General features: G+C 35.6%; 1 protein-coding gene across 3 annotated transcripts in view; it reads right to left on the minus strand.

The window, feature by feature from the left end:
- FOCAD (focadhesin) overlaps positions 1-20,086 on the minus strand; it is a 262,544-nt gene that overhangs the window by 199,477 nt on the left and 42,981 nt on the right. For all 3 annotated transcript variants that reach the window (XM_039868697.1, XM_039868772.1, XM_039868837.1), the window contains exon 5: positions 6,196-6,300. In XM_039868697.1, the coding sequence (XP_039724631.1) occupies positions 6,196-6,300 (105 nt within the window). The remainder of the gene's footprint in view (positions 1-6,195; positions 6,301-20,086) is intronic.

Consider the following 20,086-nt stretch of genomic DNA (forward strand, 5'->3'; position numbering starts at 1 on the left):
GTTATAAAAAGATGTTAAGACAAATGACAAAACTGGAATATAGACTATAAAATATTATATCAATGTTAAATTTATTCAATTTGATAATTGTACTCTGGTTATATGAGAATAATATCCTTGTTCTCAGAAAACATACTATTGAATATATGCAATCTACTCTCAAATATTTGTTTAAATCATATAGAGAGAAAGATAAAGCAATGTGGCAAAGTACTAACTGATGAACCTGTGTAACTGGTTTATGACAGTCTTTTGTACTATTCTTGCAACTTTTCTGGAACCTCAAAATTCTTTCAAAATAAGTTAAAAAGAAAAACCTTCAATGACTTCCCACTTTTTATAAATAAAATCCAAAGCCTTTGCCATAGTCTTTCATATTGTAGGCCATACCCACCTCTCCTGAGCTTCTACCTAGGCCCCTCCCTCCCTAGAGTACTTTGTTCCAGTCACTCTGCCTCCTGTTATTTCCTCTAGTGCATCAATCAATCTTGTCCCCAAGGCAGCATCTAGGCATAACCTTTCCCCTAGATCTGAAACACTCTTCCTATGCTCTTTGAATGGTTGACTACATCTGATCTTTCAAAATGGGTATAGGAGAAAATGTAAAAATAGTTTAATGCTAAGAAAAAGCTAGTTATCAAAATTAAAAGTGGTCTACATTTTGATATCCACAAACTGGTCTTAGTATACTCTGTGTCAGTATTTATCTTGGGACCTTCTCTTGTTTTTCTGTTTGATGGCTCGAAGGGATAAATGCATTTGTCTTAAGAGATAAATGAAAAAATCAATATGAATTACAAAGTACTTCAGCCTTTAGGACACACATCTTTAAGTTCTTAAAATCAACTCTCCATCTAAATAAACTACATAACACTGCACAAATAGATGAACAAATACACAAATAGAATGCATAACTTTAAATCTACTCAGGGTATAACCATCCATTACTATTGGCCTAATTGGCCCTTTTAGAGCACACCATCTGCCAAAAACATTTAATATTCCCTTATTTCAGAAAGTACAGCTTGATGGTGATCAGATCAAACCTTTCCACAAATGAGATTCTTAACATTTGATATTTGTGCATGTCAGCCACTGTCTGGCACATCAGAATGATGCACGAATTCTGGAACAAGCAGTTACTGCTCATGAATTCACAGCTATTTCCTCACTTGAGCTGAGGGAAGAGAGATCTTTAAAAGACTGCCATAATATGAATATGCAGAGGAAAAATTAAACGCAAAGCACATGATAAAATTTCAGGGTAAAAAATGGCATATTACAAAGCAAATGAGAAAATAAGCCTCTAAAAATTTATGAATCATAAAAATTTAGTTTAGTTATTCTTCCTTGCAATCAAAACACCAGCTGAATATCAGTTCTCTACTGCACTTCCCGTATGGTCAATATTCAAGAATGTTTAATTAACTTAGTTAAATATAAGAAAAATGGAGTTCAAGCTAACCGAAAGAAAATTCAGACCAAATAAAAGGAGGAGAAAAATAAGCCTGAACCAAAGGATATCTTAGTAGAGATTTTTTTAAAAAGTAATTAGTATAAAAATTGTTCACAGATAGAAAAAGCTTCTAAAGTTTTTGAAAACCGTTAAATGCCTAAACCAGAGGTCACAAACTTACTTCCCTTGGACTGCACCCTGTAAGTAGATGTATTTTGTCTATCAACACGCATTTTTAAAAATCTAAATTATTTTTCAACATTTACTAGTCAGGAGATTTCATATAAAATGTTATTAATCCTGAACGACCTGAAGGTCCGGCAACAATGAATCCCATTTTTTCACTGCAACAACTGGCCAGCAGATCTCAACGCACCAGCACGTCAGAAACCACCTAGGAAGCTTTGAAAATATACCGATGCTTGAAGCTGACCCTCCAGCCATTCTAGGTAGACCCCAAATATTCATATATTTCAAAGTTCTTCAGGGAGCATTAATGTGCAACTGAAATTGAGACTCGTGGGCCTAAAATTTTATACTTGGCATATGCTCTTCATTTAATCACAGTAGTCAAATGTACTGCATTGTTCTTCCAGTTACTCCATCATAAAAAGCACAAGGAGTTGAAACCCCATTTAAATATCCCCATTTAATCTTGTTCAAGCCACAGAACTAAAGATGGGCCCAGTTAAGCAATATAAACTTTATTAGCTACACACACACTAGTGTATCTCAAAGCATGGTCAGTAGACCAGCTGTAAATCTCTTATTAAAATGCAGGTTTCCAGGCATAGTCCACACATACATATCAAAAACTCTGAGAATGAGCTGCTTATGCACTGTAAACACTGAAAACCAGTGTTGGTTTCTATGAGGTGCTGGCTCTCTTCCCCTCCTGCTCCTATAACCATCCACCAACTGACCAGGAAGAACACTAACATGTCTAGGCCATGTAATTATTATACTGAACAGAGTAATGAGGTGTAAATCTCAGTTTTTTGCATGCCTCTGCACTTGGCTTGCTCTCATTGGATTGTTTTTCCTTTAGAGTTGTTCTTTGGTCTGCTGTTGGCATCTCTATTGTCCATAGTAGACGTGGTGAGATGAACTTGGTGCCTTGGTGCTTAGGAACATACAGACCTTTGCCTCCCAAATAGGGAACAGGCAAGGAGACATGATTAAGCCCCTCAAGAACCCCCCTAGTGTACACCCAAGAGGGTCCTTGCAGTTCATATGTAATACCATTAAGCTCCCAGGGGCTCAAGCAGTATTTCTCAAGTGTGATCTTTATCATTCAGCTTTAGGATAAACATGCTGATTCTGAATCTCACACAAACCTATTGAATGAGAATCTCTGGCAAGTGGGCTTAAGAAGCTGTACTTTTAACAAGCTCCCAGATGGTTCTTATGCACAGGAAGCTTGAGAAACACTGAGGTCCAGGTTCAATGAGGAGAATACCCTCTCTACAGCTCCTTCAGGAAATTCACAGGCTCTAAGGGAAGCCATTGGTTAACATTTCAGGTCTTCACATCACTCCCGTGCTGGTATTTCAGTACAGACTCACTTAAAATGACCACATATTCCGTTGGACTGTAATTGAATTTAGTCAACTCTTAAAAAAGTAAGAAATATGTAAACCTCAACTGTATACTAGCAGAGTCCTTAATACCATAAAAACACAGATTAGTTTCATGCCCAGAAATATTACAATTATGTTTCATACTACTTTCATTTTAAATTAATCTTATAGCATAACCAGGAAATACCTCTCAGTGGAATTCTAAGCTTCTCATATTCTTTTTATGCTTTCCAATGCAGCTTATCAGTTGCCTCTCCCAGGCTGGGTGGTATTGCTAACCAACATGAGTGGCAAAGAAGGCTCTAAAATAGCATGACAATTTTATGCTTGACTCAGGTAATCATAGCTCTCTTGAGGGGAATCTGGTCCTCAGACTCACCTCTCCTCTGTTTCTGCCATCCACAATCCCCTCTGAGGAACTTAAGGCTCTTATACACTAGATTACACTCTACTGATTTATAGTGCCAAACAGCCATTCACATAAGGGCTCTCCATAAACATTACTGGATTATGCCAACTCAGTTGATTGATTCTGGACCTCTCACTGTGCCACTAATCTAAGGGCAAACTTATGCAGCCAATATGATTTCGGCTCCTCAAACTAGGCTCCCTATCCACATCTAGCACCTATTATCTTTTGAAAACAAGACTGCAGTTAGAAGAACCAAGTATAGGAGAATATAAATTATAAATAGAAAAACAAGTAAAACATTACAGATGACTGAAGGTCTAACACACATAGTGAGAACAATCAGTATAAAAATGAGAGTAACTCTAATTCTTCTGCATGATAGAAGATTCCTTTTACTCTCACCTAAACCAGGGATTTTTAAATTTTAAGGTATTTCTGAATTACCTGGAAAAAGTTACTAGAATACAGGCTCTGATTTAGGTAGTTAGAGATGGGGTCCGAGGTTCCGCATTCCCAACAAGCTCCCAGGTACTGCTGATGCTGCTCGTAACTTTGCTACTTATAGTGTGGGGAACGGGGGTGGACAACATAATCAGCAGTATCTGGGAGCTTGTCAGAGAAGACCCTGGAGCACACCCTAGATTTAAAGAGAATTTGCCATTCAACAAGGTCCCAAGTGATTAGAATGCATAGTAGAGAGCAACTAACACACCATCTTGTACTTACTGTGAATCAGAATCACCTGGGACCGTTCTAAAACTACAAATGCCTAGGCCTCACAGCAGAGTCTCATTCAGTGGATCTGGGGTATTTGACTGTTCCTATGTTCCAAACCCAGGTGGTACTAATGAGCAGCATGCGCTGAGAACGACTGAATTAAAAACACCCCACTGGGTGGAGGGAAATATGGAGCAACCACTAATAGGTGAGGAATTTCTTATTGGAATGATAAAAATGTCCTAAAATTGACTGTGGTGATGGTTGCATAATTCTATGAATATACCAAAAACCATGGGAATAGTATACTTTAAATGGTCAATCATGTGATGTATTAATTAAATGTCAATAAAACTTATGTAAAAAAAAAAAAATTTAAAATTTCAATAGCTTTCCTATTTTTAAATAAATAAATAAATAAATACGCTTCCCCCCCCAACACACACACACTAAACTACAATAAAATGAAACTATTTTCTAACCTGGAACTCTGGCCCGAGAGTTTGAACTTCTTTTTAAAAAGACAAAAAAAAACACGAATGCTTATATGACTGATCTAGAAATATTAAGATCTTTTCATCTGCTCCTTAGCTTCAAATTTGTTCATGGTTATGCATGAAGGAGAAACCTGAAAAGAAACCTTGTATCCCAGGGGGCATCACTATGCACTATGTTTTTTTTTTTTTTTTTTAAAAGGCATATTTATCATTTTAGAAAAGTTTACCCTGCATACCCCAAGTTTCCACAGTATTTTCAAATAGTAAATTTTTCTTTTGCTTCCCCTATTTAAAAATAAATTCACTAATAAGTGAACAAATAAGTTAATGAATTAATTCATTGTACCACATTCTTCCAACTTTTCTGTTTGAAGACATTCAAAAAACATGTTAAAAATATATAAAATATAAAAATATATAAAATATATGTAAATCTCACCTTGTTTAAGAAAAATTGTCTTAAGAAACATGATAATATACTCACAAAAATAAATCATAAATAGCACAAAAATTTCAGGAAAGATCATTGTAATATATGAGACACTGTTTACTTATTCTCAAAAGGAAAGCACTATAAATATACGTAATAGGCACCACTTGGCATTTGAAAGAGACTCTCACAGCTTCTGATTGCTGTGGTGTCAAATGTTCAAAACTGCAGGTGCTGTATGCTCAAGCCAAGGAGGGTTCACAAGTATCTGATTTATTACTCTCCCTGTTGAATTACCACAGCCCATGGAAGCCATTTCCCTTCAAGAACCAATGCCCTTGTTTATGGTTCCATGTTCCCATTCTTCTGAAGCAGGCACATTCTGGATGCATCATTGAGCAGAGTTCCTAGCACAATATACAATGGTTACACGGCATCCTTGGGGGCCTCTGCTCACTAATTGGTAGTTCCTCTCTTAAGAAATGGCTTTCTGGGAACCTCAAAGCAATGGTTAAGGACACCTTCACAAATAAGTAGGATGCCCTTCCTTGCCCACAACTCCCCCATAAAATCCAATGCATTTCACTATAATTGTTGCTATATTTTCTTTTAAAATAATTCCACCATGTTATATTCTATAGATCAGCAATCCCCACCCTTTTTGGCACCAGGGACCAGTGCTCCTATGAGAATCTAATGTCTGATGATTTGAGGTGGACCCAAGGTGGCATTGGAGAGTGGCTGCAAATACAGATGAAGCTTCACTGGCTCAACCCACGCTCACCTCCTGTTGTGCGGCCCAGTTCCTAACAGGCCACTGATGGTACTGGTCTATGGCCTAGGAGGTTTGGGGACCCCTGCCATAGATGATAAAGAAAAGGCAAACCAATGCTCTTAACTACTGACCTTGCCCTGGGTAATGACTCTTGGCCAGTCTATTACTTTTCATAGTGAAGAAGTTTACCTTCCTGCTTTAAGTACATTTGCTCAATCTCTGTTGAATTAACTAATTCTTAATGGATTCGCATGTTTCAATTCATAATTTAGTTAATAATTCATACAATAAAAACATGTTTTTTTTAAAGAAAGGAGAAAAGTCTTACCTAATAGTATATATATCCTGAATACTCTTTTCCTCACCTTGTCCTTCCTTAAGAGCTTGCATTTGAAATAATTTCATAATGGCTTTTATCAAGCCATGGGTATTCCTGTGAAGAAATACAACAACATGTTAAATGTTACAGACATAAAGTAAATAATATTAAGAGGTGCTTAATCATGCCATTTTTAAATACTTGAACATTAGCCACCCACACTGAACAGTAGCCACCCACAAGCAACCAGCTCATTCTACAGCACAGCCAAGAAGAGGCCTACAAGCAGACAACGACCATCTAACACATTTAAAGAAATACAACCGAAGAATCAAACCACTAACCTATCAATCACCTCCCCACACATACCTGGGGGAATATCAATCAGGAAAAAACAAACATTAGCCCACATAATTGTAGGCAGTGACCACATCAGTTACCCATACTGAATAATCAAGTCCTTCATTTATAAATATTAGCAGACCATAAATTATTATTCCAGACATATGAATAACTAGACATATGAAATGAATCAGCCATTCAAAAAAGAAGGCCAGGGGAACAATCAGAACAAATAACTCCCATTAAAACAAAGTTAATGAGAGAGGGGAATAGAACTTTAAATTTTTCCTTATTCCTGTAAGAAGTAGGAGGATAATATATCAAAAAGAAGAATAGCCTGCCCTTCTTGTTTTATTTTTTCTTTGTTCTTAATTTTTTTAATTGTGAAATGGGATTTTTTCCCAACTTTAGCTTGAGGTAAAACTGACAAATACAATTGTAATATATTTAAAGTATACAATGTGATATAAGTATTATATATTGTGAAATGATTACCATAATCAAGTTAGTTAATATACCCATAACCTCGCGTGGCTTTTTTTTTTTTTTTTTAACTGCTACAGTCTAAAGAGAACCAGTGAGGGTGAATTTTGACACTCTTCCTCTAGCTCTGCTCTGTACCCCATCCTTGGAACAGGAAAAAGACCAAGGAAGCAAGTGGAGGACAGCAAACGAGCCACCAGTGGCCCCTGCCCCACTACAGGTTCACAGTCAATTCACACTCTCCCAATTTATGATAATATCTCTTTCTAGTTCTTTAATGATTTTAATTTAATACTTTTGGAATATATCTGGGTATATAATTGTCCTGGTATTATTTATTGATTTTGTTTTTTTGTTTGTTTGGTGAGATTGCTTAAGATCTTCTTCCCTAGCACATTTCAAATGTATAATGCAATATTGTTAACTCTAGTCAGCATGCTGTATATTAGACCCTAAGAACTTATTCGTCTTATAACTAGAAGTGATATCACATGATATCACTTTTCCCATTTCCTCCACCCCATCCAGCCCCTGACAACCACAACTCTACTCTGTTTCTATAAGTTTGACTTTTTTTTTTAGATTCCACATATAAGTGATACCATACAATATTTGTCTTTGTCTGGCTTATTTCACTTACCATAATACCCTCCAGATTTATCTATTGTTAAAAATTACCTTACCCTTTTTATATAAGGATCTCCCTGGGAACTAAAAAGACGTACTAGAATTTTTTTTAAAAGAGGTATTTGTTAAATTTTTAAAAAGATATTTGTTAAATTTTAGTCATGGTTGTTAATATTTAGGAGCACCTATTGTAAGCTAAGTGCTTCTAAGTGCTTACCATGAATTCTGTCATTTACTATACAGACTATAATAGGTTAACAAATCACTGTTAATTTTATTTGAGGGCTAGAACAAGACTTAGACTTAAACAATTGATAGCATTTGGTGCAATTATGTGAAGTATTATTGAGTATACTCTTTTATGGCATTTAAAGTTTTCCAATTGATATGGAGGTTCTTCAAAAAACTAAGAATTGATCTACCATATGATCCAGTAATCTCTCTAGTGGGTATTTACCCCAAAGACTTGAAAACTCATATCTGAAAAGATATTTGTACACCGATGTTCCTGGCAGCACTATTCACAGTGGCCAAGACATGGAAGCTGAAGTGCCCTATGATAGATGACTGAATAAAGAAGCTGTGGTACATATATATAATGGAATATTACTCAGCCAGAAGAAGAGATGAAATACTGACATTTGCGACAACCTGGATGGACCTCGAGATAATCATGCTAAGCGAAATAAGCCAGACTGAAAAAGTTGAAAATCACATGATATCACTTATATGTGGGATATAAACCTAAAAGCAACAAATGAACAGGACAGAGACTCATGGACATGGACAATGGACTAGTGGTAGGGGGTTGGGGAGCAGGAAAGAGGTAGACAGGGTAAAGAGGGTTAAATATAAGGGAGTTGGGGGAGGAAAGGGATCAAATATATGAAGGAAACTGGACTCTAGGTGGTAATCTCACAATAGAATATATAGATGTCAAATTATAATGTACACCTGAAAATTATATAATTGTATTAACCAATGTTACCCCAATAAACTTAAAAAAAAAATTTTTAAACTCTAAAATAAATAAATAAATAAATAAAATAGAGATTGAAAAAATAAAATAAAGTTTTCCGATTGACAAAACATTTGGCACCACTGTCCAATACAGTGGCCGATAGCCACATGTAGCTATTTAGCACTTATACTATAGCTAATCCAAATTGAGATGTGCTTTAAGTATAAAATACATGCTGGACTTAAGACTTAGGACACAAAAAAGAATGTAAAATATCATATATAATGTTTTATATTGATTACATATTAAAATATTTTTGATGTATGAGGTTACATAAAATACATTGTTAAAATTAATATCACCTTTTTTTTTATTTTTTAATGTGGCTACTAGAAATTTTTGAGTTATATATGTGGCTCACATTTGGGTTCACATTATATTTCTATTTCCCAGCACTGCTGGAGACACTCAGGTAGTTTAGTTCCTAAGTGGATTCTTTGGTGAGCACTGAGGTTTCCCTTGTAGCTGAAGCACTTTCCACAGTCTTCACAACAGTACATTTTCTCTTTCATAGTGATCTTCTTACAACTATGCGAAGTAGACTCATGAATGAATCTTTTCTGACAGATAGCACACACATATGGTTTCTCTTCTGTGTGGATTCTCTGGTGAACACAGAGATCTCAACACTGCATGAAGCCTTTCGCCTAAGATCCTCTCTGCTGAGTGTGTTCTATGATGGAGGTCAAACTGATAATTAGTTTTTCTTGTATACTCTACATTGTTATTGTGTCAATTCCATGGTAGTTTATTTTGACCAACAATATAGCCAGTTATCCCATTGTGACTCAATAAAAATTAAAAAGTAATTTTTAAAAAAAAATTGAAATAAACTAGCTGTTTTAGGAATGCATGGCACCCCTTTGAGCCCTCTTTGGGAACAGAGGTACAGCCTTGTTTTCTTCCATTGGTACTGCTCACATTCTTCTGACGACTTGCTCTATTGACAGAATACTGAGTTTCTAGAATCCTCTTCCTCTAAAGCTTGGGAAAAGATATCTCAACATCTAAATTTTTAGAAAAAATTCCATCTTTGCAATTCTTTATTCTACTCACTTGTAGAGAATCAAAACCATTCCACAGCTGAGGATTCTGGATTTTAAGAAACGGGATCTTCCCTTATATCTTCCAGCTCTTCACAACTCTTCACATTTTCCTTTACAAAGACCTGAAGATTCTTCCACACAGAAGTCATAGGTGTTCTATAACCAATTTATCAAGAACCTCCTCCTGGGTGTGAACATCTGGACTCAGTCACAGAGGGCAAAGCTTACAGAGGATTCTCAGAGCTTCAGTATAATCTGACTCCTCCAAATACATACATTTGCTAAAGCTAACTCACTAGGCCTCAGGGTTGCAGTCTTTCTTTTTGAAAGTCAGTTTCTCAAGATGATACAAACCCCATGGCTCTGACCCAGGCCTGTGCCTAGATGTTGTACAAGACCACAAAATCTCAGGTCTGTAACTATATTTAGCAGATAAATTCTCATCATCACTGAGAGAGTGAGTAGTTCCCAGATTGCAGTATCTGATAGAGACTTATCATAGGGTGCTGACTCTGGTTTGCTCTGGTAAAGGGTCACTGCATGTTCAGAGGCATTCTTGTCTTTTGGCTTTCAATATTTATGCAACTAGAAATCAGCTCTAATGTTTGATTTAAGCTAAAATGACTCCATTTACATACAGCTGGGTAAAGTCCAGGCCCCACCTAGTAACCACACATGGCCATTCTCTGAGCCTAATGATTAGTTTAAATGGTACTCGTTTTAGATGATCAGTGTTAATTGAATTTCTGACTAAATTTCTTCCAAGAACTATGGATTCGTTAAATGCGAGCAAACCTAAGAGAGAATGCGGGTTCGGTTCCAGACCACTGCAAAAAGCAAGTATTGCAATAAAGTGAGGTGTAACCTTTTTACTGGTGGAGGGTCTTGCCTTCCTTCAATTTGTAAAAAAAGAAAAAAAAAACTTGTGAAGCACAATAAAATGAAGTATGCCTGTAATCCTTTTTTTGTACATGAAACTATATTGGTTTTCCTTATCTAATGATTTATTTGTCATATGACTAGAGTTTTAGAGAGGCAGATAACAGACCTATAATTTTTAACCAACATAGGTCACCCACTCTTTTATGAAAGCAGTAGAATCTCAGAGAAAAGCACATACATCATATTTGCATTAAATTTCAGGGATATTACAGAACCACTAAGGCTGATGAATGAACTCATTTTTTAACCTTTAAGCCTTGCTTGGTCTTATTTGTGGCTCCAGATTTTACTGTGTGGATAATAGAGTCCTTACTGTATTGTAAGCAAGAGCGTGGCATGAATAGATTATGATTTTTTAAAGATAGGGCATCGATCAAATCACATATACATCCATTCCAATAGTAACACATTTGCCTTAAACTCAGCTGAATAGCTATTTAAATTATTCAAATATTTCAAGTGGTTTGAGAGGGATGGTTTGAAATTCATATTTATTTAAATCCTTGCTTTAATTCTAATTATTTAGGAAATGTTGGGCAAACCACTTAATGCCTGGGCGTCTGAACATACTCATCTGTACAGTCTAGAATCATGGTAATAAGCCCAGCTCTCATGTTGTTTTAAAGAATAAAGAAAAGTATGTCAGTAAACTATCTGGTTATTTTTTTCAAAAGGTTGTGATATTCTGTGATATTCTAATATTTGTAACTATACCATAAAGACCATAATGTTTTTACTCTTTACAGATAAGGCCGTGCAAACACCAGTGTCAGAGCTGATGAATGATGAATAATGATAATTATACACCCACCCTACCTCCTAGTGTTTTTCACCTCTTCAAAAAAAAATAAAATCTCTAACTAAAATTCTATATAGTTTTATCAAAGTTATTAGGGACGATTTTCAGGAGAAAGAAAACATAAAGTTAATATAAGAGATAGTCTGAGATGAAATATTTACAACATCTATGACAGAGAAAGAATTAATATCCATAAAAACAAGCAAAGCAACAAAAGGCAAATTATATAAACAGAAACCTAAGCAGAGAATATAGATATGCAAATCACAGAAGAATAAGATTCATAATATCCAGCACTGATGAGTGAATGGGGAAATAAGCACTTTACATTGAGCATACACTGGTTAAGCCTTTATGGAGAGCAATTTGGCAGTACCCATAAAAATTTTTAATGCGTGTACTTTTCTCTCATAAATTCCACTTCTAAGAACCCATCCTAAAAAAAATACCCTATGTATACCCAAAAGAAGATATTATACTGTATTTATTATCTTAAAAAATTAAAGAAAAAATACATGTTTATTAATAGAGAGTTAAAATACGATACATCCACATTATAGAATACTCTGTGGCCATTAACACAGATGCAAACAGATCTATAGAAAGACATCTAACACATACTAAGAGGAAAAAAGCAAGTTTTAGAACATATACATATGAATAAAATATTTTATTTTAAAACACTTGGAATGTATGCTCTTATACTTTTTTATAAGTCTAGAAATAGGGTTCAGATTTCACTGAAATTAGCTGGTCCCTGATTCCAGATCACTCTAGCCTTCTCTGTACTCCAGAGAGAACCAAGACCAGAATCTGGAGGAACCTCTGAGACATCCCGCCAGCGTTGAGCCTTTCCAGCACTGCCAATTCCTAGTTTTCAGCAGGGCCCAATGAGAAAGTGAATTTTTTAAAAAAGAAGATGATAAAAAGGAGTTTTACCATTTACTATTCTCACTATCTACAAGTGCCACTGTTTGAGTTTTCAGAAAAGGTATGTACTACTTTTTTTTTTATTAGTGAAAAAGGAAAATTAAATTTATAATTTCAAGATGAGAAAGGACTCTCTGAACACAAATAGAAGATTAAACCTGATCTCCCAGATAGGTAGTATGAATATAAATTTAAATAAACAATGAAATAACCACAGTATCTTTTATTTAGAACCTGTCTTCAGCCACAGTTTAGCACAGACACAAAAACATGTTAATTTGAGAAAGAAAACTTCAGAGAAATAGTTTCAGGAAGTGGATTTAGCCCTTAGACAAATGGGCTGCCTCTGTTTAAAAAGAGTTATTTAACAAATCAAAGGCTTTAATCAAGGCAGAAAAAATCTGATTAGGTATTATGACTAATATTCATAGTACAAAATGTTCAGGAGATATCATTACCAAGAAAAAGAAAAAAAGGCATATCTAGCCACCTACTAAATATTTCCACCTCAGCGTCTGAATTGTGCCTCAAATTTAACATGTCCAAAATCAAGCTCATACTCTTCCCACACACCTGGTCTTTTAATGTTCCCTATCTACCTGTTAGGCAAGCCAGAAATCAAGGCATCACCTTTGACATATCCTTTTCAGTCATCCTTATATTCAATCACCTCAAATGCTTCACCCCCTAAATATCTCACAAATCCGTTTATTTCCCTCCATCTCTAGTGCAAGCAATCATCATCTCTCCCCTGAACTTCAGCAACAGCCACCTAAACTCATCTCTCTGTAACTACTCTATCTGCCTACCCAATACTTTCAATGTTATCCTCATATTGGAGCCAGAATGGAATTGCTTAAACCACTGATACCCATTAGATAAACACTTCAACAGATTCCCTCTGTATTCAGGATAAAGTCCCAAATCTCAAGATTAGCCATAACGGCCTACATTGTCTGGCCTATATCTACCTGCCCAGCTTCATCTCAAACCACTCTCCTCTTGCTCTTGGCATTCTTTCAGGCCTTCCTACTAGCCATCTTCCCTCCCGCCACAGGGACTTGACACATACTATTTCCTATAACTGGAAAGTTCTACCCCCTCCTATTTGCCTAGATAAATTCTATTCATTCCTCAGTATCATCTTAGGTGTTACTTCATCAGGAAAGCTTTCCTTGACCTCCATTATGAGGTCAAACTCCCATATTAAAGGGACTCCCAGTACAGTGTACTTGTCTGAATGTAATTTAATGTGTAATTGTGCAATTGTGATTGTGGCATTCTCTCCCTCTAAACCCAAAGTATCTTGAATGCAATGATAATGTTTGCTTTCCTCAACATATCACAGAACTTAGCATAGGTATACAGGAGTATTCAATAAATGTTTAATTAACAGATGAATAGATGGGTGAAAGACAGCTAAGGTACTGTCTTGCTTAGCTACAGAAGTGACCTTTAAAGCTAATTTCTAGTTCTATAATTACATGAGTTTACATATGTACATTATAGTATCTGATGTCTTTATTTTTTAAATTTGTTAGTTTATTACTAAATAAACAAATATAAGTGGTATTACTAGTCGTGGTTATAGGTCTTTTATTTTAGGGGTTGCATTATGTATTATGTTAATTTTATCTTCCTAGTATTTACAATTCCCTCATTCATTTAGCGAATGAGGGAATTGTAAATACTAGGAAGATAAATTAACATAATACCCTTTATATTATCAAGTAATAAAATAACCCCACTGGGAGAAGGGAGGCAAGTGTTTTTTTGTTGGAGTTTCAAAGTACATCTGAATCCATGTACTTACAACATTAAAACCAACTTAAGACTGCTGATAGAATAAGTAAAGTAAAAGATAAACATTTGGCATGGTAAATAGAGATTTCACTACTGTAGTGATACTGCCCACCATGCAGCTTAATTCACCACAATGAAAATTAACTCCTAAGAGAGTATTAGAAATATTATATGTTTCCTGTTGACTTAAGATCTGAGCAGCAGCAAGAAGTCCCTTTCTGAAGACACTATTTTCTTCCACTACCTTCCCTCTTAATTAATTTGTTAAATATGAAAATCATTAAAAAGCAATAGGACTTTTGAAACTTAAGCTTCTCTCTCTCTCATTGTTTCTAAAGAGTGGGTCCAAAACAGACTCAAAAGTAGTGAAAAGATAAAGTCTCAAAAAATCACTTTTTTAAATAAAGGACAAAAATATATCAATTATGTTTAAATCCATGCACTCAAAATTCTCTATAAAATAAAATCTAATTGATCAACACTGAATGATGCTAAAAAACAAAATAAATAAACTGATTATTTTGAAGTTTAGTAAATAAAGAGAAAGAATCAGGTATATATCTTGCCTTTCTATACAAATTCTACTACTGGTAACCAAACAATAGATATGGGAAGGTTCTCTTTACAGTAGTATTTCAGGTAATAAGTAATAGATTTAGAATGTCACCATTTTGAAACTCCTAATGAATTAATGGATCAAGCCATTGAGCATCAATAGCTAACATCATCAAAAAAGAAAACAATCAGATATTATGTGTCTCTTGATGGAAGAACACTTTACCACTTCTGAAGATGTCTTCCTGCCCCCTATACACTCCCAACAACAAAAACTTAACTTAAATCTCATCAAATTTCTAGAAGAAAACTTTCAATGTACAGGAAATACAGAGAAATAAGCCAAAGCACATTGGGATGCCATCAGCAAAATCCACACTGGAAATCACTGCAAACAAGTTTCTTCAACAAACTATAAGAAAGAGAGAGACAGAGAGAGAGAGAGCTAGATAGATATGAGGGAGAGGTCCTACAGATGAAGAGATATAAAAGATGTAATGAACAATTCTCATTCAAGCAAATTGTAAAAAAATATACATGAGGTAATTAAAAATCTGAAGAATGGTTATTTTAAAAAATTATGTGCACCCATACGTATATCCAGGTGCAATAACGACACTATTGTTATATTTTTTAAAAAGAGGTATATACTTAAATATCTGCATAAAAAATTACACAATGCCTAGGATTTGCTCCAAAAGAATATGGGCAGAATGGCAGTAGACGGGGTTACAGAAGGAGCAGGACTGGCCATGAATTAATGGTTGTTGAACAGGAACATAAGAGTTCATAACACTATTCTACTTACTTTTGAAATTCTCCATAAAGTTTTAAAAATCATAGGAAGAGTTTCTCTTTGTAACATGCATTTTTTTTCCAAAAATTTTTTGGTTATTTTTTTGTGTCACACTCCAAGCTACAGTTTCCTTTCTTTACCTCCCTTCCCTTGGCAACCAAGGCAGTGGCTGTTTCTATCATTATTGCTATTTGAGATAATTTATAGTTTCAAAAAATATTCTAGAGGATGACGATGATGACGACAACAATGATGATAGAAAACATGGTGGCATCTTGTCATCACAGTAAAACAATTACATTATCCTTGACAATAACTCTTCATCATTCAATCTCTCCTCCCTCTATCCCTGTAGGAGCAACAAAGATCTAATATCAGTCACTCATAATTAAGCACAATTAACGTTTCAAAGCTAGAGCTGAGATGAGATGCTGAGAGATACCTATTTCCAAAGTTATGGCTTTCTCCCAAGTTCAATCCCAGTGCAGAAAACTCCTCAGGAATAGTGTCCCAGTCCCCTCTCAGTTTGAGGAATGACCACTCCTTCCCCATTCATATGGACACTATATAAGGGAGCAGACATATTTTCACACAATAAAGACACAGCCTCTGGTGGGTGAAATTATGTCTCCCAAACAATACATCTTAGTTCTAACCCCTGGTACCTATGAATGTGACTTAATTTGGAAATAGGGCTTTTGCAGATATAATTAAGTTAAGGAACTTGAGATGAGCTCATCCTGGGTGGGCCTTAAACTCAAAGACTGGTATCCTCATAAGAGAAAAGAAAGAGATTTAAGACACAAAGATACACAGAGAAGGTCATGAAAAGACAGAGGCAAAGACTGAAGTTATACAGCCACAAGCCAAGGAACACCAAGGGTTGCTGACAACCACCAGAAGCTAGGAGACAGACATGAAACAAATTTCCCAGCCAGAAAGAACCAATCCTGCTAACATCTAGGTTTTGGACTTCTGGCCTCCAGAATTTTGAGATAATAAATTTCTGTTATTTTAAGCCCTCAAGTTTGTGGTCATTTGTTACAGCAGTCCTAAAAAAAACCCTAATACACAGCCCCTGGCAGAGCTGACTGGTCCAGGAGTAAATATCTCACACATGCTCAGTTCTAGCCTTGGAAATCTGTAATTGTGACCAAGAAATTCCAACCTCAGTCTGGCTGTCTCTTATACGTAAAAGATGTTAACCCAGGAGGAGGTTGCGGCTTGTGGGCTAAGAAGCAGAGAAAGACTGTGGCAAAAGAAAAGAAACACATACCCTGTATCCAATTTGTTTCCGAGACCCAGGTGCACCCCTGTTCTTGGGTCCTATGAGACACTCCTTTATCAAAAAAATTAAAATCACCCTTTTATGCTCAAACTAGTTCAAGTGGGTTTCTGTAAATTGTTACCCAAAGAGTCCTAACACACTCAGGAATATGCTGCCAAAAACCTTTCAGTAAAGATTGGCTGGAACAAGTCCTTCCTGGGTGGGTGCCAAGAAAAGCTGAATTGACTCAAGAACCCTCTAAGAGAGAGCAAAGGAAACTTCAGGCTAGAGATACAAGCACAGTGGCAAAAGATAATGCAAAACAGAACCTCAGTTTTCACTGGACATAAGAGTCAAGACCAGATCTTATCATGAGAGGGAGTATGGGTTAATAATGATGTTGAATATTCCAAAAATTAAAAATAAAACAGAAAAGAAAAAAAATTGGTCAAGCTGTATAAACTATACTAATTAAAACTACCCATGAAATTGATTTTTACTATATAAATATAGCACGATTTCTTTGTGCATATAAATAATGTCCATCAGATTTCTTTTGGGGGGAGGTTTATTTGATTACAACCTTAAACACTTCATGTATTTCGGTCTCCTTTTGAAAAGACTACAAATAATGCTTGCTTCTTTGCTTTCAAAATATTCCAATGTGAAGTAGAAGAAGTACCCATACTAATTTTTTTTTCTGCCAGTGATGAGAATAACAAGGGTTTGGGTTGAAAAGAATAACACAAACATCCATCCCAAAAGGGGAAAACCTTGGGTATTGTGGGAACAAATGATACAAATGTGGCCAAGCCCCTTTTTAACCGAAAAGGATAGCTGGTCATTCTTAAGCATAGTAAGTCACCAACGAATAATTAATTCTAAATTAATGATCAAATCATTTTCTAGATTCATTATAAAATTATACAAGAAAAGAAAGAGAAAGGGAGAGAGAAAGAGCCAGGAAGAGTGAGAATATCTGAAAAATAAAAATAAATAAAAAGTTCTGAGAAACCCATGCTTGAATAAATGACAACAAAATAATGCTTCTCAAAAAAACATCTGAGTTATAATGCTATTGAGTTTTGCTTGAGAAAGCCCTGTACACTCATTTATTTTCTAAGTACTAGAAAACAACCTGATTTCTTCTAAAATATTTTTTATTATAAAAGTAACATGTGTTCAGTAGTCACTTTCCTTAAATCACCTAGAAAAATCTTAGCATAAAACATGACTCTTATAACAGAAGATTTTGTGACAAACAAAGCCTTCAACCAGCTCAACTAATGTAAAAAAGAAATAGGGCAGAAAGTCCAAGACAAGAAAAGTGGCTGGAATTACTTTCCTGGTTATGAGTTGCAAGTTAAGATAGATTCCAGGATTTTAGAGAAAGAAAACAAATTGGAAAAAAGGAAAGGAGAACATCTGGAAACAAGCTAAATGACTTAAAGGATTATTCGAAAGAAAAGATGTGATAACAGACAAGGTCTAGTCATTCTTCACTTTCACATAAGAGTTAAATGAGCAATGATACCAATTTAGATTTAAACACTGAAACCATCTCAAATTCATGAAAAATACTCTGATACCCCAGCAGCAGATGAAAGCATGCTAAATTAGACTATATTCCTTAAATGTTGGAAGAAACTTCATAAAGGCCTCCTTCCTTGGGTTTTCTTCTCCTATTAAATAAAATAAAGAGAAAGAGGCTAAATACAGAAAAGTTTCAAACATGCCAGATATAAATACAGTGTCTCCTCAGTGCTAGCCATTTCCTACACGATAAAAAAGGAGTTAGGTTTCCCAAAGAACAGGATCATCAACACAAGAGAAGACCCTAAGAGACAAGAATTTTTCTCATTAAATTACCTAAATCTTAATTCTAAATAGTTCTCAGAGCCATTTTTTAACCAAATTATACTTTGATCAATCCATGATCAAAGACTCAATGAATTCAACAACTCTAGTCAGGATCCACTATGGGCATTTTTAATACCTTATGCAAAATTTCATGAAAAAGAAGCTTTTAGGAACCTCAGAAAATAGACTTTATTCTCTCACACCTTAATACACTTTATTTTCCCCAAATACATAAATTGCAGTTCTCTTCCCTGTTTAAAAGCACAAAAAGCACACAAATCAAGTGGTACCCTAGTTTATCTAGAGCATAACCATTCTATCAAACACAGTTTTAAAAGAAGGTGGCGGCGGGGTGGGCGTTGGGGAAGTAGTTGGACTGAAATTACAGGCTGTCATGACATCTCAATATCGAAAACTGAATACCTGGTTCCACAGGAGAGTACGGTTTTTATTCACAGTCTCGTTACTAAGCAACTATAACAATGGCTGCATGAGCTTTTTAGAAGCTAGCGCAGTTAAGGGGGCAGGAAATCTAAGGAAAGAAAAATGGGGAAAACTCCTTGCTTTGGGAATCTCTATCTCAGGATAAACTCAATGTAATAACAAACAAGCAAAACCAAAAACAATCTAAACTTAAAACAAGCAGTTTCTTAAAGGACAAGAAAAGTACATGGTACTATGTATCATTCACTTTAATTTTAGTTTTGTTTAATTTCAAAATTCACATCTAACTGGTGATAATGATTTCCTTACTGTGTTGCCTTTGTGGTCCCTTCTTTCCGTCACCCTCCCTAGGGAATTTTTTTTTCCAAATTTCCCTACTGATTAAAAGAACATTTTTGACCTCTTAAATCCATTTCTTTGTTTACAGAAGCTATAAAAACTAGTTTACAATTGTTTCATGTTGCCTCAGCTTTGAACTGAGAACACTCTTGGACATCAAACTATTCTTTTGAAGGGAGCAGTGTCTCAAACAGAGCCAGACACTTTCCCAGCCTCTCCCTCAACCAGAGCTTTGCAAATGTCAAGTCTTTTTCAAAGTTAGACTATACAGTGTGGGTTAGATTTGGGGTGGGGCTAGGGTAAGAGGGCTTTCCATAAATGTTCCAAGAGAATTTTATAGACTGGACTTGCAAAGGGCTAAGGAGCGGGTTATAAATTTAGAAGATATGACCTCGCCGACTTTTCCTTCAATCTTTCCTTGCAGCTTTCAACATTTACTGCAATGTGAGAAAGGTCTAGAAACTGCTATATTCTCTAAATATCTGTTCTACAGAAAGAGACTTCTATTTCTCCCTCCTCGCCCATTCAGTTCTCCCCTCTTCTCTCCTTCTCTCCTTCTTCCTCTCCCTCTCTCTCCCTTCCCCCTCACTCCTCCCTCTCTCTACTCCTCTGCTCCTTCTCCTTCCCTCTCCCCCTCCCCCTCTGT

The sequence above is a fragment of the Pteropus medius genome, unplaced genomic scaffold (genome assembly GCF_902729225.1).
Source record: "Pteropus medius unplaced genomic scaffold, Ma_sr-lr_union100, whole genome shotgun sequence".
In the NCBI taxonomy this organism is placed as follows: domain Eukaryota; kingdom Metazoa; phylum Chordata; class Mammalia; order Chiroptera; family Pteropodidae; genus Pteropus; species Pteropus medius.